This window comes from Choloepus didactylus, chromosome 2 (assembly GCF_015220235.1).
Source record: "Choloepus didactylus isolate mChoDid1 chromosome 2, mChoDid1.pri, whole genome shotgun sequence".
Taxonomy (NCBI): domain Eukaryota; kingdom Metazoa; phylum Chordata; class Mammalia; order Pilosa; family Megalonychidae; genus Choloepus; species Choloepus didactylus.
The window spans coordinates 196,137,843-196,160,481 of record NC_051308.1 but is presented as its reverse complement, the minus strand read 5'-3'; the positions used below and the strand labels follow the sequence as shown (position 1 = coordinate 196,160,481).

Genomic DNA, 22,639 nt, shown 5'->3' with positions numbered 1-22,639 from the left:
GGAGGCAAGGATAAAAGAGGAAGAAAAGGACAAAAAATACAGACAGCACAGCCTCTGCTGTTATAACCACTGCCTGATATTTAGATAGCTGTCTAGTAGTGGCAGTAAGGGCAATGACCTTTGAAAAATGCCAAAATTCTTCTGATTTTTCTTTGCCATACATACAACACATGGGAGCATGAAATTAAAAATTACCTTGGCAAAACTCTACCTACTTTTTGCCATCCACCGTATTTCAAACTGAAGAATAAACAGAATGTTTTGAAGCCCAGGGTCTTAATCTTAGTCTTTGCTGATAAACTAATCTTTGACTAAACAACAGCATACTGCCCTGTTATTCACTTAATAACTCATCACCATTTTCAAACAAGTTCTCTAACTTTAAAGTCTTACTTAAACTTAGTTCTTCTTGAAGAAAAAATAAGAATAGGTGTTAAAATATCTTCCAGTATATACTTTTCCTAAAATGACTGAGGCTGGTAATAGTTATCATAACAACACATTCTTTCCATCACTGTAGCAGCTTACAAAAGATGTTCATATCTCGTATCTCAATGGATCCTTCCTGTGAAGGTAGGCAAAATTAGAATTACTGCCACCATCTAAGAGCTGATGCAGTTGAAGCTGGCATATGAAATTATACACTAAAGATCAAAGAACCAGTCAGTGGAAGATTCTGCATCAGAACCTAGACCTTTAGGTTCCCAGTACAGTGCTCTTTCCAACAAACCTCCTCTCCTTCCCTGATTTTTTTATAATGACATACACTCACTTTGTTGAAGATTCTTAGATTTAATCAAGGTGCCAGTATATTATTTTACATAAGATTTAAAAAATAACCTCACAACTGGCATCATACAGGATAAAATTTTAATGAACAAATTGCTTTAAAAAAATATATTCTAATAGCCTCACTGCCATATCCTCTAGCAACATATGATATAGGGAAATTTTCCTTAAAAGACAGGAATCACTCAACTTGTTCACTTGATTTTTCAACAGGTAGCTGAGTAATAACAATTGTATAAGCAATTCTTTAGGTCACAGAAGAGAAAAATAATCTGCCCAAGAAAAATCATGGGGAGTTTATAATGAAAAGACAATAACAATAATCTATAACTACTGGGGATGAAAATTTACCAAGAAATAATATATGATTAAAACAACAATGTGCAAGATGTGTCTCCTCATATAACAGCCTAGCAGCACCACAACTACTGAGGGAACTAACTGTCTTTTTAGCCACTTCTCATGGGTTTTATTTTTATTATAAACAAAACAAAAGAAATCCAAAGCTATTAAGGTTTTATTCCTGGAAAAAAAAAGTCACTATTACAAAATAAAGGAATCTTTTACTAAGTGAGGTAAAATCATATTTTCCTTCAAGAAACATAATACTTTGTTTTAAACCACTGTATTGCTGAATTCTGGATCCCAGAGAGGCCAAATATTCTCACATTAAAGGATTTAGGATTTAAGGTAGACTTTACATCTGGCAAGAAAAGAAGGGAATTTCAAATCCATCTCCTTTTATAGAAATTAATTAAAACACTGAAATGTAGGAACTGTGGAAAGTATAGTTCAAATGGCAATCATAAATTTCCAAAAGGCAGGCCATTTTGTCTACACTTTCATTTTTTCCACTTACCGGCACAGTAAAATGATTAAAACAAACAAACAAACAAATAACAAATTGGCTCTTGCCAGAAAGGCAGCTCATGAAGTTTGCACATGCTAGCCTCTTAGGCACAGTCTATAATTCTGTATGGGGTCAGGACTGAAGATAGCAGCAGGCTTCTGCCATGTTTTTTGCCTCATTTTTTTTAAGGCCCTTTATATAAGTACATACGTTAAGGCCTACACAGTACTCTTCAGAAAGAGAAAAGAGATCTAGCTGATTTAGGAAAGGTACCAACTGTCATACCTGGTGGTGGTGGGCAGGGCCTTGTTGGAGTTCCAATCTTTGGTGGCAGTGCTGGGGGTACATCTTCACTTTTGACTGATGTTTCCTCAAACACGTTTTTTGTAATGACCACATTGCTGACAGAGCTTGATGTGCCAGAACTAAAAGGATCCTCATTGTTGACCTTTGTTTTAAGAGAAATGTTTATAGATGGTTATATACATTATACCAGGCAAACTGTGCATGATGTCACAGGGTCAGTATTACTATAATAATATGCATAGTTCAGCACTGTATGTCTACTACCTATTTTCCATTGTAGCTCTAGGATTGATTCAGGCCAAGAGAAGAATTAGAGAGTATGTCAACTTCTCTTTATCAGTGGTTCTCAAACGGACATTTGGCAATGTCTGGAGACATTTTTGGTTCCCACAACTGTGGAAGAATGATCATAATAAGTATTAATGCAGCAGTATTTACTTCAATTTTGAGAGCACTGAAATTTTAATCTTTCCATTGAGGGTCAAAAGGAAGAAATTTTTAGAAATATTCTAGGTGAATAGTGATAATAAAATCCCTACTTATTAAGAGCAATAGGTCAAACCAAAACAAGCCAGCTAAGGATTAAAAGTTGTCAAGCTTCAGGCAATATTCAATACAAAACTGCCTGCACTTCACTTTAAAGGATCTGGATATCTTTCCTCAAATGAAATCTAATTCAAATCATAATCAAAGAAAAAAATACTGATCTCACAATTCCCAATGCATTTAAATTTGGGAAAAATTTAATTTAATACTAATGACAAAGAAAATGGCATTTTGAAAAAGTATAAAATCAACTTGAAAGTAAATTTTTCCAAGCAAACTGATCCCAAAGATTCCTTAATGCAGGTCTGAAGACTCTGCCTTTCTAATACGTGGAGTAATAAAAGAGTCCCTTTTCTACAATGAATTAGACTTCATGATTTTCTATCTATTTAGACCAAGGCTTCTCAACAGCAGCACAACTGATATTTTAGGTTAGATAATTCTTTGTTGTCGGAGACTGTCCTGTGCATTGTAGGATATTTAGAGCATCCTTGGCCTCTATCCATTAGGTATGAGTAGCACCCTACACCCAGTTGTGGAAACCAAAAATCTAAGATATTTAGAGCATCCCTGGCCTCTATCCACTAGATGTGAGTAGCACTCTACACACAGTTGTGAAAACCAAAAATGTCTCCAGACATTGCCAAATGTCCGTTTGAGAACCACGGATAGAGAGAAGTTGACATATCCTCTAATTCTTCTCTCTTGGCCTGAATCAATCCTAGAGCTACAATGGAAAATAGGTAGTGGACATACAGTGCTGAACTATGCATATTATTACAGTAATACTGACCCTAACCGCTTCAGAACATAAAATCAAATAAGCAATGCAGAGAGGACAGAATGAATGCCTAGATTTTACAGCTATTGACCCTGTCAGTCAACAGGGAAAATTAAATGTAATTCAATTGGAAGAAACATGCTTAAAAAGACAGAAGACTTTTTAAGAAAAGCACTGAAGCTGTTGAGCAAATCCGTCAGCAGTAAGACTATAAATTACCAGTACTATCACCACAGTCTAATTTAGGTACAGAAAGTGTCTACTTTACCTCTTATCTTTCATTTCTACCTGAAATCCACATTTGCTGTGACTTACTGAAATCAAGTTGTAATGTCTCTGAGAGGATTATGCAATTGAAAGGAAGGATTCCTCCTTTGGTGGTATAATTTCCCTTCCCATTAATCATTGCAAATTACCTTTGACAATGTGCTGAAGTCAGCAAATCCATCTCCAAAAGATTCATTTCCAAAAACAGAAGCAAAGGGATCTATGGCTAAAATGAATAAAGAAAATCAATGCAATAGGACAGAAAGACATAAAATTTTATATCTTTTTTTTTTTTTTTAATGGTGCTAACAATATTTCTCCATGGAATCTGCACTTTTCACTTTAGGTATTAATGTCATCGCTTTAGATGGTCTTGTCACCAAAGTATTTCCTGTCTTTCTATGGAGATACAACTTAATTTATATCAAAGCAAAAAAGTAATGAGAAGCACCAGCAGCTAGTCTTGGTCTTTTAGCAGCAAGGGTATATGCAAAATTGTTTCCTTGGGAGAATGGGGAAAGGTGGAGCAAGGGAAGTTTTGAATAATTGCTGCCTGTTCACTTGTAGGAAACAGCCTGGCACTGCTATTAAATATTCACATCCTGAAGCATCTGTTTTTTAATAACCAGTAACCTCAATTTAATGTGTACTCCAAAAGTTGGCCTGCCCTTTCTTTAAAGGGAAAAAACCAGTAGCTGGCAACTTGGATGGTTTTTTTTTTTTTTTTTTAAATTCAGTTTTACTGAGATATATTCACATACCATACAATCACCCATGATGTACAATCAACTGTTCACAATACCATCATACAATTTGCATTCATCACTCCAATCTAATTTTTTAAATTTTATTTTGAAATAAATTCAAACTTACAGAACAGTTGCAAAAACAATACAAACCCCATACACAGGAACTCCAGCACACCCCATCCACCAACTTTAACATCCTGTCACACCACCATTTCTTTCTTTCCCTCCCTCTCTCCCTCCCTCCCTCCCTATCAACCATCATCTATTGCTCTGTCCTCTGAACATATGAGAGCAAGCTGCACACATCTTTGAAAAAACAATATAATTCACATATACCTTTCCCATGAACAAGAACATTCTTTTATGCAATCTCATTAAGCACAGCTAAGAAGTTCAAGAAATTCAACATTGATACAAAGCTTACATTCTATATTTCCTTTTTTTTCCCCTTATGTCCCATCTGTGTCCCTTTGAGCCTCCTCTCCTCCATCCTCAGATTCCATCCAGGATCATCCTTGGCATTTAATTGTCATCTATTTAGACTATTTTTTTTCAATTGTGGAAACATATCTACAGCCTAAATCTTCCCATTCCACCCCCTCCCTAGCATTCCATTAGTGGGATTAATCACATTTAGAATGTTGCAATGCTATCACCTTCCCACCATCCATTACTAGAAATTTCCCTTCACCCCAAACAGAAACCCTACACTCATTTCTTAACTCCCCATTGCCCCTTCCCCCACTTCTCCTAACCCCTACTCTACTATTCATATCTATGGTCATATTCTCTGATACTTTGTGTTTACCGTGGGGCTTGAATTTAACCTCTTAAATCTATGACAATCTTGTTTTTCTTTGATACCAACTTAACTTCAATAGGACACATAAACTATGTTCCTGTACTCCATCATTCCCCCACCTTTATGTAGTTCTTGTCAAAAATTACATATTCTACACTGAGTCCAAAAACACTGATTTATCATTACAGTTTATGTATTTTAGATCCTGTAGGAAGTAAACAGTGGAGTTACAAATCAAAAATACAGTAGTATTGGTATTTATATTTACCATGTGATCTTTACGGGAAATCTTTATTTCTTCATGTAGTTTCAGTCAATTGTTTAGTGTCCCTTCTTTTCAGCCTGCTCAACTCCCTTTAGCATTTCTTATAGGACTGATCTACTGGTGACAAAGTCCCTCAGCTTCTGATTATCCGGGAATGTTTTCATCTCCCCCTCATTTTACCTTCCAGGTGTTGGTGAATTCTCCAAGTCTCTGATGCTTATTGACTTCTATTTGTATTCCATTGTGGTCAGAAAATGTGCTTTGAACAAATTCAATTTTTTTTTTTTTTAATTTATTGAGGCTTGTTTTATGTCCCAGCATACAGTCCATTCTGGAGAAAGATCCGTGATCACTAGAGAAGAATGTGTGTCCCAGTGACCTGGGATGTAATGTTCTATATATGTCTATTAAAATTCTCGATCTCTCTCTCTCTTTTCTTTGTTTCTCTGTTGGTAGGGCTCCCTTTAGTATCTGAAGTAGGGCAGGTCTTTTATTAGCAAAATCTCTCAGCATTTGTTTGTCTGTGAAAAATTTAAGCTCTCCCTCACATTTGAAGGAGAGTTGTGCTGGATAAGGTATTCTTTCATTTCCATAGATTCTTCTAGTCGTTTTTTTGAACTTTTGACTTCTGCCGTATACATGTCCAGTGCTTCCTTTACAGCCTCTATCTCTTTTGCAATATCTTCTTTAAACTTTTTGAATTGATTTAGCATTAGTTGTTTAAATTCCTGTATCTCAGTTGAAGTGTACGTTTGTTCCTTTGACTGCGCCATAACTTTGTTTTTCTTAGTGTAGGTTGTAATTTTCTGTTGTCTAGGCATGGTTTCCTTGGTTATCCAAATCAGGTTTTCCCAGACCAGAACAGGCTCAGGTCCCAGAGGGAAGAAATACTCAGTATCTGGTTTCCCTGCGGGTGTGTCTTAGAAAATTGCTCCACTCTTTGATGCCTCGGGTCACTGTGCTTTTCTGCCCAGCAGGTGGCGCCTGTCAGCCTATAGTTCTTGACTGGTGTGAGGAGGTATGGGTATGTTTCCCCAGGCTCTGGGGTCTGGTTCTGAATGGAAAGGGCCCCACCCCTTTCCTCCTAGAGAAGACAGAACCCCCAGGTGGAGGTCATTAGCATTTCAATGGTCTCGCTCTCTGCTTGTGCTGTCTCCGCCCTTCCCCGAGTCACAGCCCTGGAAACTGAAAATGACTGGGGCTTTCTCCACTGAGCCAAAAAAGAAATAGTCCCCTTCAGACCCAGTCCAAGGCGACCCTCCGGCTCTCCCAGGTCAGTCATCACCCAAAGCCACTGTCTGTTTTTGGGGCTGCGGACCTGTAGTGAGCAGTTCACACTCGCTACTTAAAACCCCAGTTGGAGCTCAGCTGAGCTATATTCGCTTGCTGGGAGAGAGCTTCTCTGGCACCACGAGGCTTTGCAGCTCGGGCTATGGGGAAGGGGGTCTCATGACTTGGTTCCGCAGGTTTTACTTACAGATTTTATGCTGTGTTCTCGGGCATTCCTCCCAATTCAGGTTGGTGTATGATGAGTGGATTGTCTCGTTTGTTCCCCCCGCAGTTATTCTGGATTATTTACTAGTTGTTTCTGTTTTTTTGTAGTCGTTCCAGGGGGGACTACTTAGCTTCCACTCCTCTCTATGCCGCCATCTTGCCCAAGTCCTCTGGATAAGGTATTCTTGGTTGGAAATTTTTCTCTCTCAGAATTTTAAATATGTCATGCCTCTTCCTTCTCGCCTCCATGATGGCCGCTAAGTAGTCACTATTTAGCCTTATGTTGTTTCCTTTGTATGTGGTGAATTGCTTTTCTCTTGCTGCTTTCAGAACTTGCTCCCTCTCTTCAGTATTTGAGAGTCTGATCAGAATATGTCTTGGAGTGGGTTTATTTGGATTTATTCTATTTGGAGTTCGCTGGGCATTTATGCTTTGTGTATTATTTATATTGTGTAGAAGGTTTGGGAAGTTTTCCCCAACAATTTCTTTGAATACTCTTTCTAGACCTTTATCCTTCTCTTCCCCTTCTGTGATACCAACGATTCTTAAATTTGGATGTTTTATCTATCATATCCCTGAGACCCATTTTGATTTTTTCAATTTTTTTCCCCATTCTTTCTCTTGTTCTTTCATTTTCCATTCTGTGGTCCTCGAGAAGGCTGAGTCATTGTTCAACTTCCTCTAATCTTGTATTATGAGTATCCAGAGACTTTTTAATTTGGCCAACAGTTTCTTTCATTTCCATAAGATCTTCTATTTTTTTATTTACTCTTGCAATTTCTTCTTTATGCTCTTCTAGGGTCTTCTCTACGTCCTTTATATCCTGTGCCATACTCTCGTTGTCTGTTTTTAGTTCTCTCATTAATTGTGCCAAGTACTGTGTCTCCTCTGATCATTTGATTTGGGTGTTTGGGTTTGGGTTCTCCATATTGTCTGGTTTTATCATATGCTTTAAGATTTTCTGTTGTTTTTGGCCTCTTGGCATTTGCTTTACTTGATCTCTAATTTGTCAGAACTACAGCTTGGTGGCATACACTTTCTCTAACTAACCAGCAGATGGCATCCATGAGTCACCTATTCCCCTCAAGTCAGTTCTCCCCAACTTTGTCTTTGTGGTGTGTGGGGATCTGATTCTTGTGGGGTTCAATTGGTGCACTAAATTTGGGTGTGTTGTTGGTGCTGTCCGTCCTGAATGTGGGGCACGTGTCTGGGTGGTTAGGGAGGCAGGGAAGCTTTAATAATCAAACCTCCCAGGTGTTCCTGGAGATTTAAGGCTGTTGCAAGAGCCTAAGCCTTCATTTCAGTCTTGCCACAGACTGTCTCTGCCGGTGACCCATAGTCCTTGGTATTGGCGTAGGGTCCCTGGGATTTCCGAGCAGGTCCCCCTTCTCAGCCGTGCTCTTCCAGGACCTCTGCTGAGGGAAGGCTGTGCCACATCACAAGTATGCACCAGCTGGGCTGAATGGGACATGTTAATTACCCCCTTTTCGCACAGCTCTGCCTTCCCAGCTCCGGGACAATTAGCTGTGGGTGCACTAAAGGCCACTGTCCATGGCCGATATTTTGGCATGTGCGCGGTGTTGCGGGAAAGACTCCCGGTCACGTTGGGTTTTCTGGCGCAGCTCTGGGCTGTGGGTCCGGCCCCGAGCAGGAGTGTCTCCAGCCCACCAAGGAGACGGCTGCAAGGGGCACAGTTTCTTTCTCCTTTTGGTTCCCCTCTGCTCCCCTGGCCCTGAGACAATCAGCAGCAGGTGTGGGAAGGGCTATCCTCCATGCCAGACACCGAGGCATTGGCCCAGCCCTCTCCTACCATGCTTCACTGCGTGGTCTCCTCATCGTATCTGCAGCCACTCCTGGGTTTTTTTTTTTAAAGAACTAGTCCGTCTCCAAACACCAACCCACCATTTCCCGACACCGCAGGGTGGCCGCTGGACTTTCAGCTGGCTCACTCACTCATTTCAGAATGCAGACTCCCTGTTTCACCAAATGCATAGTCTCTGTGGATTTAGCAGACCTTGTCTGGCTGGTGCATCGCTGGAACTGGTGTTCTGGGTCACTTTCTGGTTTTTATCTAGTATTTTTCACGGAGGTGTTTTTTTGCCCAGTCTCACCTAGCCGCCATCTTAGGTTCCCCACCTCATATCCTTTTTTGATTGGCAACATTCAAACAGATGGAATATATCTAATCCCAAATATTAATTTCTGAATTTATGACTGGAGTCTACAATGGACAGAGAGAACACTGATAAACCCACAAGATATATTCCTTTGTATAAATCAAAATAAAACAACAACAACAACAACAACAAAAGAGGTGAACTAACTCTAGGTAAAGTGTTTAAAGCTTTGGGACGCATGTCAAATAATAAAGCTCCTATGAATTTAAATTATTTCTAATAAAGACATAAAGAAAAAAAAAAAAAGCTAGATGACCTTAACTTCACATCTCACACTCATCTTTCAAGGACCATGTCAAACACGACCTCATCCACAAAGCATGGAGTAACCTAGGTGTCTCTAATTCCCACAACAAGTGATTCTTTCTTCTCTGGCACTGACTGCATTCCAGTTTGTACTATGATTTTCTGTGACTGACATACCACTTTTATTAGACTTTAAGGCCCTTGAAAACAGGCACCAGGGCTTATCCAATGAAGAATGAACACTCAAGAAACATTTGATGACTATATACTAAGTCCTAGGAAACAAGATACAGTTCCTACCCTTGAAAAGTTCACTGTCAAGCAAGAGACACAAACAGTCTGATATGAACTACTAGAGAGGTATGAAAAAATTGTAGTGGGAGTCAGTAACTATCTGCTTGTCAGGCTCTGTTAGACTCCATGGTAAGGGAAGCCTCTCTAAACAGCTGACATTTAAGATAAGATATGAAAGATAATGAGGAACCAGCTGTGGGAAGATCTAGAAGAGTTTTCCTAAATGGGGGCAAAGGCCATAAGATGGGAGCTTGGCATATCCAAGGATCCTTGGCATATCCATGGCTGAAGCACATGGAGTGATGAGAAGAATGCGATCAGGGTGAGCAGGGACATGATTATGAATAGTGAACCTTGAGTGGGTTACAGGTATCTGAGATATTGATCCCCTCAGCCTCAGGAACATGGGCTATGTATGGGGTAGCCCAGTAGTTCATATAGTTTATTGCACTTTCATGTACAAATATTATCATTTTGTGTGTGTGTGTCAAGATACAGAAAAGGTTTGGAATAACTGAGGTTGTCCATGATAAGGAGATTGGATTTGATTCTTAACAAGTTGGGAAGCCCCAAGAATGTTTTAGGCAGAGGAGTGACATGAGTAGAACTTGTTTTCTTTTGTTTTTTTTTTTTAATCAATACTGTCTGCTGTCTGAAGAATGGACTATAAAGGGGCAAGAATGAAAGCAGGAGACTAGGTTGAGAGACAGATGATGGTGGCTGGAGCTACGAAGGAAGTAGTGAAGATGGAGAGAAATAGACAGATTGAGGATATATTTTAAAGGTAGAGCTGATGGGACTCACTGATGGATGGCACTTCAGTTGAAGAAAAGAAAGATCAAGGATGACTCCATTTTTTAGTTTGAGCAAGGGAGTAGACTAAAGTAGACAAGAAGAACATATTTGGGAGACAAAGGTAAGAATTCTGTTTTGGACAAGTTAAGACTGAGATGCCTATTAGACATCCAAGTAGAAATGTCAAGACAGAATGACATGAGTTTATAGCGGACAAATCAAAGAGGAAAGTAATAAATTTTTCAGCATACAGATGGCATTTAAAGCGATTAAAGCCATTTGAATGGATGAAGGGAACAAAATTTACAGGGGACTGCCAAAACCTCCTCAAATTGAGGAGTCATTTGATATCAAAATGAAGTGGTCTAGAATACTGAAGTCTATAAATTTAATTTCTTCCTCATTTCACAAAAGATTTGAGACAATCTGTATAGTACCCAAGAGATACTCAATGGTTATTTTCTGGGTTAATATAACCAACCAATCATTTGCTGGGCTTCAGATTACACAGAAGGAAATTTGTTGCTGTTGTCAAATCATGGCCAACTGGCTTTCTTAATTTTGGTGTACTTAGAGATAAATTAAATGAGCTGGTACTCTTGAGCACAGAATGGCTAAGTAGGGAGAGGTGAAATAAGAATAACAGAAGTGGGGATGAAGAGGTATAGGAACATGGTTTATTCATACTACTGAAGTTAAGTTAGTATCAAAGGAAATGGGACTGTTACAGATTTAGGATGTTAAATTTAACTACAAAGAAACTGTCAGAGAATATGCAAGCTCATAGTGACAAAAATTAAGAGTAAAGGTTGCCAGGAAGGCAGAGCAGAGGGAGTGAGGAGTTAATACATGCATAGGATTTCTGTTTGGGAGACAGCAAAGTTTTAGTAATGAAAGGTGGGGAGGGCACTGCAAAATTTTGAATGTGATTAATCCCACTGAATGGTATGCCTGGGAATGTTCTCATGACTCAAAAACAAAACAAAACAAAAGAAAGCGCAACTAAAGAGACAATGCCAATTAAGTAATTAAGTGCAATAAATGATACTGGATGGGATCTAACAAGGGAGGAGAAAAGGCTCAAAAGACATTATTGGGACTTAAGAAAAAATTGGAATACAGACTATAAGCTCTATTTCAATGTTAAATTTCTTGAACTTGATAACTGCAACTAAGGTGGTTACCTAAGTGAATACCCTTGTTCTTAGGAAATGTACATGGTAGTATTTAGTATTAAGTGTTCAAGGAGCACGATACATACAACCTACACTCAAGTGTTCAGAAAAATGGATTGATAAGAGTGATAGACAGATGATAGAATGATAAGACAAATGTAGCAAAATGTTAAAATTAATGAATTTGGGTGTCTGGGAGGATAAGGGTATGCTGGAGCTCTCTATATGGGGTTTGTACTATTTTTGAACTGTCCTGTAAGTTTGAAAGTATTTCAAAATAAAAAGTTAAAAAAAAAAGAGAGAATAGGAGCATCACAAGGCATAAATAGTGATGAAGACAGAACAGGCTACACAGAGTAGATGAATCTGAGTTTGTGCAAAATGAGTAGAAAGTTGTGGGAAGAGAGGTTAGAAAAGAAAAGAAAAAAGGATATTCTAGTATGATACTGCAGGGAAAAATACGTCTAAATGAGAACTATGAGTTCATCAAATTAGTGCAATATTTGCATATATTAGATACTCAGTAAATCCTTTAATGACCATAACAAACAAGTATTTATTTCTCAAAAAAGTGTTATTTATTAAGTATATACTATGCACTAGGTGCTGTGCCAGATACTGGGGATACAATAGGAAGCAAAACCAAACATGTTTCCTGCTCTTAACTACAGCTCCACTGGCACTGAGATGTTACCTGTTCCATCACAGTGCACTTATCAAGTGCACTAATATTTTCGCTGCTATGCACTGATCTGCTCTGAGACAGGCTTCACCTGTTCAGGCATACAGGCTACCAATAAAGCCAAAGGATATTTATAGGAATTGCTGCCTGATATAGGAAGGTGGAAAGAAACAAAAGAAAAGAGTTGAAAAGGGAGGAAGGGAAAGAGAATTGCAAAAGAGAAGGCAAGACACTAACCAAAGAGGCACAGAAAGGTTCTCCTTAGTTTTCTTCTCTTCTTTACATCAAATCATTCTTAAAACAAAAGGGTGCCCATTTACCCACTTAAATGTGTAAAGTGTGTTTTTAATCTCTAAAAATGAGTATACCATGGACATCAAAAAAAGAGGGGCAAGGAAGATATATTTGTTTGCTTTGTCATCGACAATCATGGGGTGGAGGAAGTGGGTAAAGGAGTAGGGAGAAGGGCAAAAATAAATCAGCCCTTTTTTGGATGCACCGTCAACTGTGGGCCTGAAGAAGATACTGAGAAGCCCAGTTTTTTAGGAAGTCCCACAGCTTTGCTATAAAAAAGATGCTTTTTAATTAATTCATATCTGCTGAGCCCTATAGCCTGGGGTCCATCCTTGTCAGTAGTGCTGTTTCAGGCTTTCCCTTCTTTTCCTTTTCCTGCCATTCCTGATGTTGCAGCAGCTGAGGAACAGCCTGAGCAGAGTGCAAATACTTCCCTCATTGGGAAGAGGGTGACAAGGGAAAAGAAACTGGGCCCATTTCACTGGAGGGACTGAATAATCTGCTTCATGTTTTTTCTCTGCTCTTGACCCATACATAGCCTTTAGAACACACGTGGCAACAGCACTGGGTCAGATCAGGTATGACTGAAATATTGTGAGGAATATGTTGTGAAAGAAATTAATAAAAAACATGACATTTCTATATGAAGAACATGTAGCTTATTAGTGAATTTTTCTACACCTATCCTCGCCAGAATAAATGAACTATTCAGCATTGGTCCCAACAGTGGGGAATGTATCCTGGATAAATAACAAAGTATTTTTTCCCAAATTGGGGCATTAAGACTTTGGCAAGAACTTTTTCAGATGTTGATCACGGTTGATACAAAGCAGAAGACTGTCCAGAAACTGAAAGAACTGACAGTGAGCTTGTTCAGATCATGTATGAGGCAGCTACTGGGGAGGCCCAAAAATACCACAGAGGAGAACTCTACAGGTGGCTTTCCTCCTATTGAAGCACAAAGGAACAAAGTACCAGCAAGATCAGGCTTTAAATGCAAATATGACCTTGTAAATATCACCTTCCCTCCAAGAACAAAGGTAATGAACACTTAGGAAAAATACTAACAAGCATAATAAAAGGAAATAAGTCATCCATAATTTCATTATCAGAAATACCCTTACTAATATTTTTGCATATTTCTTTAGCCTTTTCTCCTGGTATTTTTTCCTTATATATTTAAGATAGTATGATCTTGTATATCCTTTTGTTATGAAGGTGTGACTAATAAAACTACATTTCAGTTGTATCACTCTATAACTTACCCTGATTTAATTCATAGCACTTCTCAATTCTTGAAATTTATATAATTGTTCATTGTCTATCTTTCCCCTATAACCCCTATGAAGGCAGAAACTTTGTTTTGTTCACTACTATATCTTCAAGGTGTAGAACAAGGTCTGGAAAATAGGAGACCCTCAAATTTGTTGAAAACATTGAAAGAAAAAGATGACAGAAACCATCTATTTAAGGGTCTTCCAAACAGATTTAACATTTCTTAGCACAACCAGATGACCAACAAGAAAAATTAAGGGAAATCAGTTTTAAGGCTTACAAATAAGAATTCCCCCAAACAGCTGTCTACCAGGAAATCCTGGGAGGAGGAATCAATGTTTCCCCTCATGACCAATTCAGATACAAGATAATCAAGCTCACAGAAGACCTTCAAGAGACACCCACGAATAATCTAAGGTATAGTTGTTCTTATTAAGAAAGAATCCATTTCCCCCGAAGCTACACTCCAATTCATTCACTCAATCACTCATCCACTCACCCATTCACTCAACATTTACTAAGCATCTATTATATTCAAGGCTAGGAACTAGGGATTCAGAGGTGAATAGACACAACACCTACCTTCAAGGAGCTCATGATTTAACTGAATAATACACATGTACACTATCATTATATAGTTAGTGTTGAAGTTCAAAGACAAAGGAGAAGCAACACCTAGATTTATGTGGAAGAGACAAAAAAGACTTTGCAAAAAGGGCTTCACTTTCTTTTACTTATGGACAGTAGAGAGAGAGAGACAATTTCTAAATACACACCTACTCATGCATACAAATGTTTCCATTCAAAACTTAAGTGGACTTGAAATTGAAGAGAGTTATGGCCTGTGATTTTTGAAAATGAAGAAAATTAGAGAAGAAACATAAAAGTAAGCGAAGATCAACAACAGTAAAATATATAAACATTTATATGCTAAGCCTAAATCAATTCCTGCAAAAGGGAAGACCTACTTGGCATTTCACCCCTTTTGGAGTCAAAGATGGTTTGGGAAGGTCAGGAGGTCCCTTGTATAGCCTCAGGATAGTATAGAGCTTTAATTAATAATTGGAAAGAGTCTGCATTTCCCCTCAAAAGTTAGAAAAATATTTCATGCAAAAAGTTTTCTGTCACTGGAAAACTTAAAAGTGGAAAAATAATTTTTACCAAGTCAAAATAAAGGTGTATGTAGAAATTGAATAGTCCGAAATTGCTTTCCTTAGTTTCTATCTTAGTGAGCAGTGAGTCTATACACCAGAAACAAACACTAACAAGAGACCAATGTGAGGCAAATATTAAAAATATCTGATCTTTCTACCTCTATCATAACTACTATGTTTAAAGGTGGGGTGGAGTGATTTATCATTTAATTTTTACAAAGAACAATAAAGTCTAATTTTTTTTTGTTTTGAAAGCTTACAGATCTGCTCTGTAGGATTAATCATTTGCTGATTAAAACTATATTTTCTGGTCAAAGAAAAGGTTAGGAGTAGAAGGGTGGGAGTAAGGAGGGCAAATATCTTGTGTTTGGTGACACTGGTTTTAATATCACATCTCTGTCTCAGTGGTTTCCAAATGTTGGAATTAGTAAACTAACTAAATAAAATTAAAAGGGTTATAAGAGGATACAATGAACAAATGTATGACAACAAATCAGATAACCTAGAAGAAATGAACAGATTCCTAGAAACTCATGAACTATTTACACTGACTCAAGAAGAAACAGATCTTAACAGACAAACAAAAAGTAGAGGTTGAATCAAACCTCCCAAGAAAGAAAAGCTCAGGACCAAACATTCCAAGAAGAGTTAACACCAATCCTGTTTAAACACTTCCAAAAAACTGAAGAGGAGTGTATCTGTTTATGAGAGCTGCTGTTAGGCAAAATACCAGAAATGGATTGGCCTTTATAAAGGGGATATCTAGGTTAAAGGGGATATCTAGGTTACAAATTTACAGTTCTAAGGTCAAAAAAGTGTCAAACTTAAGGCATCAACAAGAGGATACCCTCAATGAAGAAAGGCCGATGGTGTCTGGAGCGCCTCTGTCAGCTGGGAAGGCACGTGGCTGGCGTCTGCTGGTCCTTTGCTCCCGGGTTTCAAAATGGCTTTCTCCAGAACGTCTCTGGGCTTCTGTCTTTCTTAGCTCCTGTGCATTCTTGCTTGTTCTCCCAGGATGTTTCTCGCTAAACATCTGGGGGTCTTCTCTTAGCTTCTCCAGGGCAAACTGTAGGCGTCATCTCTTAGTTTAGCATCTCCAAATGTCCTTCTGTCTGCATCTCCAAGTGTTTGGGTCTGTGTTGGTTCTTAGCTTCTCTCCAAAATGTCTCTCTCAGTTTCTTGCAGCTTCTTTTCTCTGTTAGCTCTCTTAAAGGACTCTAGTAAATTAATCAAGACCCACCGTGAATGGGCAGGTTCACGCTTCCAAGGAAATGCCCTAATCAAAAGGTACCACTCTAATCAAAAGCTTATAAGTCTGCCCCCACAAGACTGCATTAAAGAACATGGCTTTTGTGGGGGACATAATAGATTCAAACCAGCACAAGGAGGGAATACACTTTAACTCATTATATGAGGCCAACATCTTCTTCATACCAAAGCCACATAAAGATATCACAAGAAAAGAAAATTACAGATCAATACACCTTATGAATATAAATGCAAAAATCCTCAACAAAATAATAGCAAACTAAAACCAATAGCACATTGAAAGAATTATACATGATGATCAAATGGGATTTATTGCAAGTATGCAAGGGTGGTTCAATAAGAAAACCACATTAAGAGAATGAGGGAAAGAAACCACACGATCATCTCAATTGATACAGAAAAGGCTTTTGACAAAATCCAGCACCTCCTTGATAGCAACACTTAGAAAACTAGGAACAGAAGAAAATGTTCTCAACATGATAAAGGGCATATATGAAAAAAACGCAGCTAACATCATACTCAACAGTGAATCACTGAAAGCTTTCCCTCTGAGATCAGGAATAAGACATGGGTGTCCACTGTCACACTGTTATTCAACATTGTCCTAGAAGTTCTACCTAGAGCAATAAGACAAGAAAAAGAAAGAAAAGGCATCCAAATTGGAGAAGAAGAAGCGCAAGTTTGCCTATTTGCAGATGGTATGATCCTATAAATAGAAAATCCTGAAAAAATCCACAACAAAGCTTCTAGAGCTAATAAACAAATTCAGCAATGTGGTGGGATACAAGATCAACTGGCAAGAACCAGCAGTGTTTCTATACACTAGTAATGAACAATATGAAGAGGAAATGAAGAAAAGAAGTTCCGTTTACAGTAGCAACTAAAAGAACCAAATATCTAGGAATAAATTTAATCAAAGATATAGAAGACTTGTAAATGGAAACATACAAAACACTGCTAAAAGAAATCAAACAATCCTAAATAAATGGAGGGATATTCCATGTTCATGAATTGGAAGACTAAATATTATTAAGATATCATTTCTACCTAAAGCAATTTAAGATTCAATTCAATCTCAATAAAAATTCCAACACCCTTCTTTGCAAAAATGGAAAAACCAATCATCAGATTTATTTAGAAAGGTAAGCTCTCATCCCCACAAAGAGTGAAGGCCATCTTGAAAAAGAAAGATCAGGTAGAGAACTCATTCTTCCTGATTGTAAAGCTTATTACAAAGCCACGATAATCAGAACAGCACTGTACTAGCACAAGTACAGACATATAAACCAATGAACTCAAATTGAGAGTTCAGAAATAAATCTTCACATCTATGGCCAACTGATGTCTAACAAGGATGCCAAGCCCACTCAACTGGGAAAGAATAGTCTCTTGAAAAAATGGTGCTGAGAAAACTGAAGCAAAAGAATGAAGATGAAACCCTGCCTCACACATATACAAAAATCAACTCAAAATGTATCAAAGATCTAAATGTAAGAAACAGAACTATAAAACTCCTGAAAGAAAACAAAGGGAAGCATCTTCAGGATCTTGTGGTAGACAATGGTTTCTTAGACTTTACTCCTAAACAAGAGCTACAGAAAAAAAAAAAAAAAAGATAAATGAGACTTCATCAAAATTAAATTCTTTTTGTGCAAAGGACTTTTTTTTATATCTTCATTTTATTGAGATATATTCACATACCACACAGTCATACAAAACAAATCGTACATTCAATTGTTCACAGTAGCATTACATAGGTGTACATTCATCACCTAAATCAATCCCTGACACCCTCATTAGCACACACACAAAAATAACAATAATAATAATTAAAGTGAAAAAGAGCAATTGAAATAAAAGAGAACACTGGGAACCTTTGTCTGTTTGTTTGTTTGTTTCCTTCCCCTATTTTTCTACTCATCCACCCATAAACTAGAACAAGGGGAGTGTGGTCCTTATGGCTTTGCAAAGGAATTTATCAAGAAAATAAAATGACAACCTACACAACGGGAGAAAATATTTGGAAACCACATATCCAATAAGGGCTTAATATCAAGATTATATAAAGAAAGCCTACAATAGCCGGAAGCACATGAAAAAATGCTCAACATCAATAGCCATTAGGGAAATGCAAATCAAAACTACCCACTAGAGTGGCTATTATTCAAAAAACAGAAAATAACAAGTGTTGAGGAGAATGTGGAGAAATAGGAACACTCATTCATTGTCGGTGGGAATGTAAAATGGTGCAGCTGCTGTGGAAGACAGTATGGCAGTTCTTCAGAAAGCTCAGTAGAGAATTACCATATGACCCAGTAATCCTACTTTTAGGTATATACCCCAAATAACTGAAAGCAGGGATTTAAACAGATATTTGTACACTGATGTTCATAGGAGCATTATTCACAATAGCCAAAGATAAGAGCAACTCAAGTGTCCATCAACTGATGAACAGATAAACAAAATGTGGTATACATATATAAAATGGAATATTATTGAACCATAAAAAGGAATAAAGTTCTGGTTCACGTGACAACATGGATAAACCTTGAAGACATCATGTTGAGTTAAATAAGCCAGACATAAAGGAACAAATATGGTATAATCTCACTGATAAGGAATAATCAGAACAGACAAATTCACAGAGTCAGAAACTAAAGTACAAGCTAACAGGGGCTGGGAATGGAGGATTAATGCTTAATTGGTACAAAGTTTATAACTGGGATGATGGAAAAGTTTTGGTAATGGATGGTGGTGATGGTAACACAACATTGTGAATGTAATTAACACTACTGAATCATTTATGTGGTTAAAAGGGGAAATTTTAGATTGTATATATGTTACTAGAAAAAAAATTTAAAAATATTTACAGGACTGTACAACACAATGAACTCTATAAAGCGCAGACTATAGTTAACAGTACAATTGTAAAAATGTTCTCTCATCAACTGCAGCAAAGGTACTACATTAATGCAGGGTATTAATAACAGGCTAGTATATTATTGGAACTCTGCATTTCAAGTGTTTTTTCTGTAAACCTACAACATTTTTAGTAAGTTTTTTTATAAAGGGTTGTTCTAATTTGCTAATGCTGCCGGAATGCAAAACACCAGAGATGGATCGGCTTTTATAAATGGGGGTTTACTTGGTTACACAGTTACAGTCTTAAGGCCATAAAGTGTCCAAGGTAACACATCAGTAATCAGGTACCTTCACTGGAGGATGGCCAGTGGTGTCTGGAAAACCTCTGTTAGCTGGGAAGGCACGTGGCTGGCGTCTGCTCCAAGTTCTGGTTTCAAAATGGCTTTCTCCCAGAACGTTCCTCTGTAGGCTGCAGTTCCTCAAAAATGTCACTCTCAGTTGCACTTGGGATATTTGTCCTCTCTCAGCTTCTCTGGAGCAAGAGTCTGCTTTCAACGGCTGCATTCAAACTGTCTCTCATCTGCAGCTCCTGTGCTTTCTTCAAAGTGTCCCTCTTGGCTGTAGCTCCTCTTCAAAACGTCACTCACAGCTGCACTGAGTTCCCTCTGTTCGTCAGTTCATTTATATGGCTCCAGTGACTCAACTTAGACCCACCCTGAATAGGTGGAGCAACACATCCGTGGAAATTATCCAGAGTTATCACCCTCAGCTGGGTGGGGTGCATCTCCAAAGAAACACTCAAAGAAATCTCATCAACACTGATAACGTCTGCCCACACAAGAATACATCAAAGATAATGGCATTTGGGGGACATAATAGATTCAAACTGGCACAAGGGTAAAGAAAGACTCAAAGAACAAAAAAATAAATAAAAGAAAAAGAAAATATCACAAGCAATAATTTGATCTTACAAAATACATAAGCTAGTTGTTAGTTATTTGTCTTGGCTAGAATTATACCTTATGACCCTGACCCCTAAACAGAAACAACTGTAATGTTTATTAAAAGGGAACTGGTTGGGAGTGATGTCATCAACATGGTGATGTAAACAGCTACTGAAAATTTCTCTCCAGAGATTCAATGAAGAAAGGACAATTCTGAATTGTTTGAAACTCTGAAGGAGGATATAGACTGGAGAAAGACCCTGTACATCCCAAATTGAAGAAAGAGAAGAAATATCAGGTAGGAATTTTCCATCCCAGACCAGCTGGTCATCTCCCTTACTTGGTCTCCATGCAGGAAAGGCACAGAATCAGCAGACAAGAACTCTCCCACCAGGGACACAGACTTTGAAATCTCACAGCAGTGAAAAATACCCTCACTGTTTGGGGAACCAGTGGATAGGGAAGGACATTTCAAGGCTCAGATCAGTGAGGGACAAAGAGACTGAGAAAAGGTGGACAGAGATGCGTTTCTAGCCCTGGGTCCGAAAGCCCTTCCCCCAACCTTGAGGGAAGCAGCACTTGGTGGCCGCCATTTCCTTGCCTTGGAGACAGCTGGAGTGCTGGGTTGGCTACAGACACCCCACATCGAGGCAGATTTTGTCAGGCAAAGTGAGGGTATAGGAATCCTGCGGTTTCACCCAGCCGGGTCATACAAAGCCTGTGCTTAGAGGCGAAGCAGCCTCTAAGGATGAGTAAGTTACTGAATAGCACCATCTGCTGGACAATCTACATGTCCTGTATGGAAACCTAGCCCTGTTTGGCTGAGAAATAGGGAAGACCCAGCTGTTAAAGCAAGGCCCCAAAACAAACACAGGTCTTGCTGGCTGGTGGAAATAGAGCACCACTGGAACCCAGCAGATTTGTATTACCTTGCCACCCACAATGAACTTGCTAGGGCGCCCAGTGCCTACCTCCCAGCCCTGTGGCAGGCCATGGTGGACACCTGATTTTGGGGGGGTGGGAAGACTTGGGGGCAGAGCCAATCTGACAACTAGCCAGGGAGAAAAAAAGAAAAGACAGAGATCAAAGTCAACCAACAAGAAAACCTTAGGCAAAAGAGAGAAAACAACCTCCGGAAGAAAACAATCAAGAAAACCACAAGCCTAGATGCCAGCAAAAAATCATGAGCTACATTAGGAAATGGGAAGATATGGCCCAGTCAAAGGAAGAAACTAACATTTCAACTGAGATTCAGGAGTCGAAACAACTAATTGTTTGAACAAATAGATGTTCAAACAAATCTTTTAAATCAAATAAATGAGATGAGAGAGAATGTGACAGAAGATGAAGAATATAAAGAAAACATTAGGTGATCAAAAGGAAGAAATCATAAGCTTGGTAAAACAAATGGCAGAACTTATGGTAATGAAAGGCACAACAGAAGAGATGAAAAACACAATGGAGGCATACAACAGCAGACTCAGAGAGGCAGAAGAAAAGATCAATAAGATGAGGGACAGGTCACCTGAAATCCTGCACACAAAGGAACAGATAGAGAAAAGAATGGAAAAATATGAACAAGGTCTCAGGGAACTGAATGACAACATGAAACGTACAAATATACGTGCTATGGATGTCCCAGAAGGAGAAGGGAAAAGTGGCAGAAGGAATAGTAGAGGAAATAATCAATGAAAATTTCCCAACTTGATGAAAGACATAAAATTATAGCTCCAAGAAGCACAGCATACCCCTAACAGAAATGATCCAAACAGACCTTCTCCAAGACACTTACAAATCAGATTTTCAAATGTCAAAGACAAAGAGGGAATTCTGAAAGCAGGAAGAGAAAAACAATCCATCATGTACAAGGGAAGCTCAATAAGACTACGTGCGGATCTCTCAGCAGAAACCATGGAGGCAACATGTGACATATTCAAGATACTTAAAGAAAAAACTGTCAACCAAGAATCCTATATCCAGCAAGACTGTCCTTCAAAAATGAGAGAGGGCTTAAAATATTTACAGATTAACAGACACTGAGAGAGATCGTGAACAGGAGATCTCGTCTACAGGAAATGCTGAAGGCAGTGCTACAGCAAGGTAGGAAAAGACAGGAGCAGTTTGGAGAAGAGTGTAGAAATGAAGATGTTGGGAGGTGGAAGGAGGGTGGAGATCGGGCATTTGATGTTGAGGGAGTATAGAGTGTTCTGGGGGATTGATTGTGTAGATCTAGAGATGGATAGCTGGGTGATGGTAGCACAATATTGTGGGTACAATGAAAGAGGATGACTGTGAGTACAGTTGAGGGAGGAGTGTTGTGGATCTGTGTGACGTGAGGGGAAAAGATGAAGGATGTGGACTGTGTAGCTTGGTGAAACCTAGAGTGGTCAATGAGTGTGATTAAATGTACAAATACAAGAATCTATTTGCATAAGGGAGCAGAAGGGAGGGATGAAGTTGTGAGGTATGCAACAAAATGAATGGACCATGAGGACAGCAGGTTGAGTGAAATAAACCAGAAAAGAAAAGACAAACATTAAAATGCCTCACTAATATGGACTAATGATAATGTGTAAACTCTGGGAGAATTGAATCTGGGAGAATGGGTTATAAGAGGAAGGCT

At 38.5% G+C, this 22,639-nt stretch overlaps 1 protein-coding gene across 3 annotated transcripts in view; it reads right to left on the bottom strand.

Annotated features, from left to right (window-relative positions):
* The window catches only part of EPS15 (epidermal growth factor receptor pathway substrate 15), a 209,658-nt gene that overhangs the window by 5,952 nt on the left and 181,067 nt on the right, over nucleotides 1-22,639 (bottom strand). For all 3 annotated transcript variants that reach the window (XM_037827251.1, XM_037827249.1, XM_037827250.1), the window contains exons 22-23: nucleotides 3,689-3,765; nucleotides 1,925-2,087 (exon numbers count right to left, since the gene is read on the bottom strand). In XM_037827251.1, coding sequence (XP_037683179.1) covers nucleotides 1,925-2,087; nucleotides 3,689-3,765 — 240 coding nt within the window. The remainder of the gene's footprint in view (nucleotides 1-1,924; nucleotides 2,088-3,688; nucleotides 3,766-22,639) is intronic.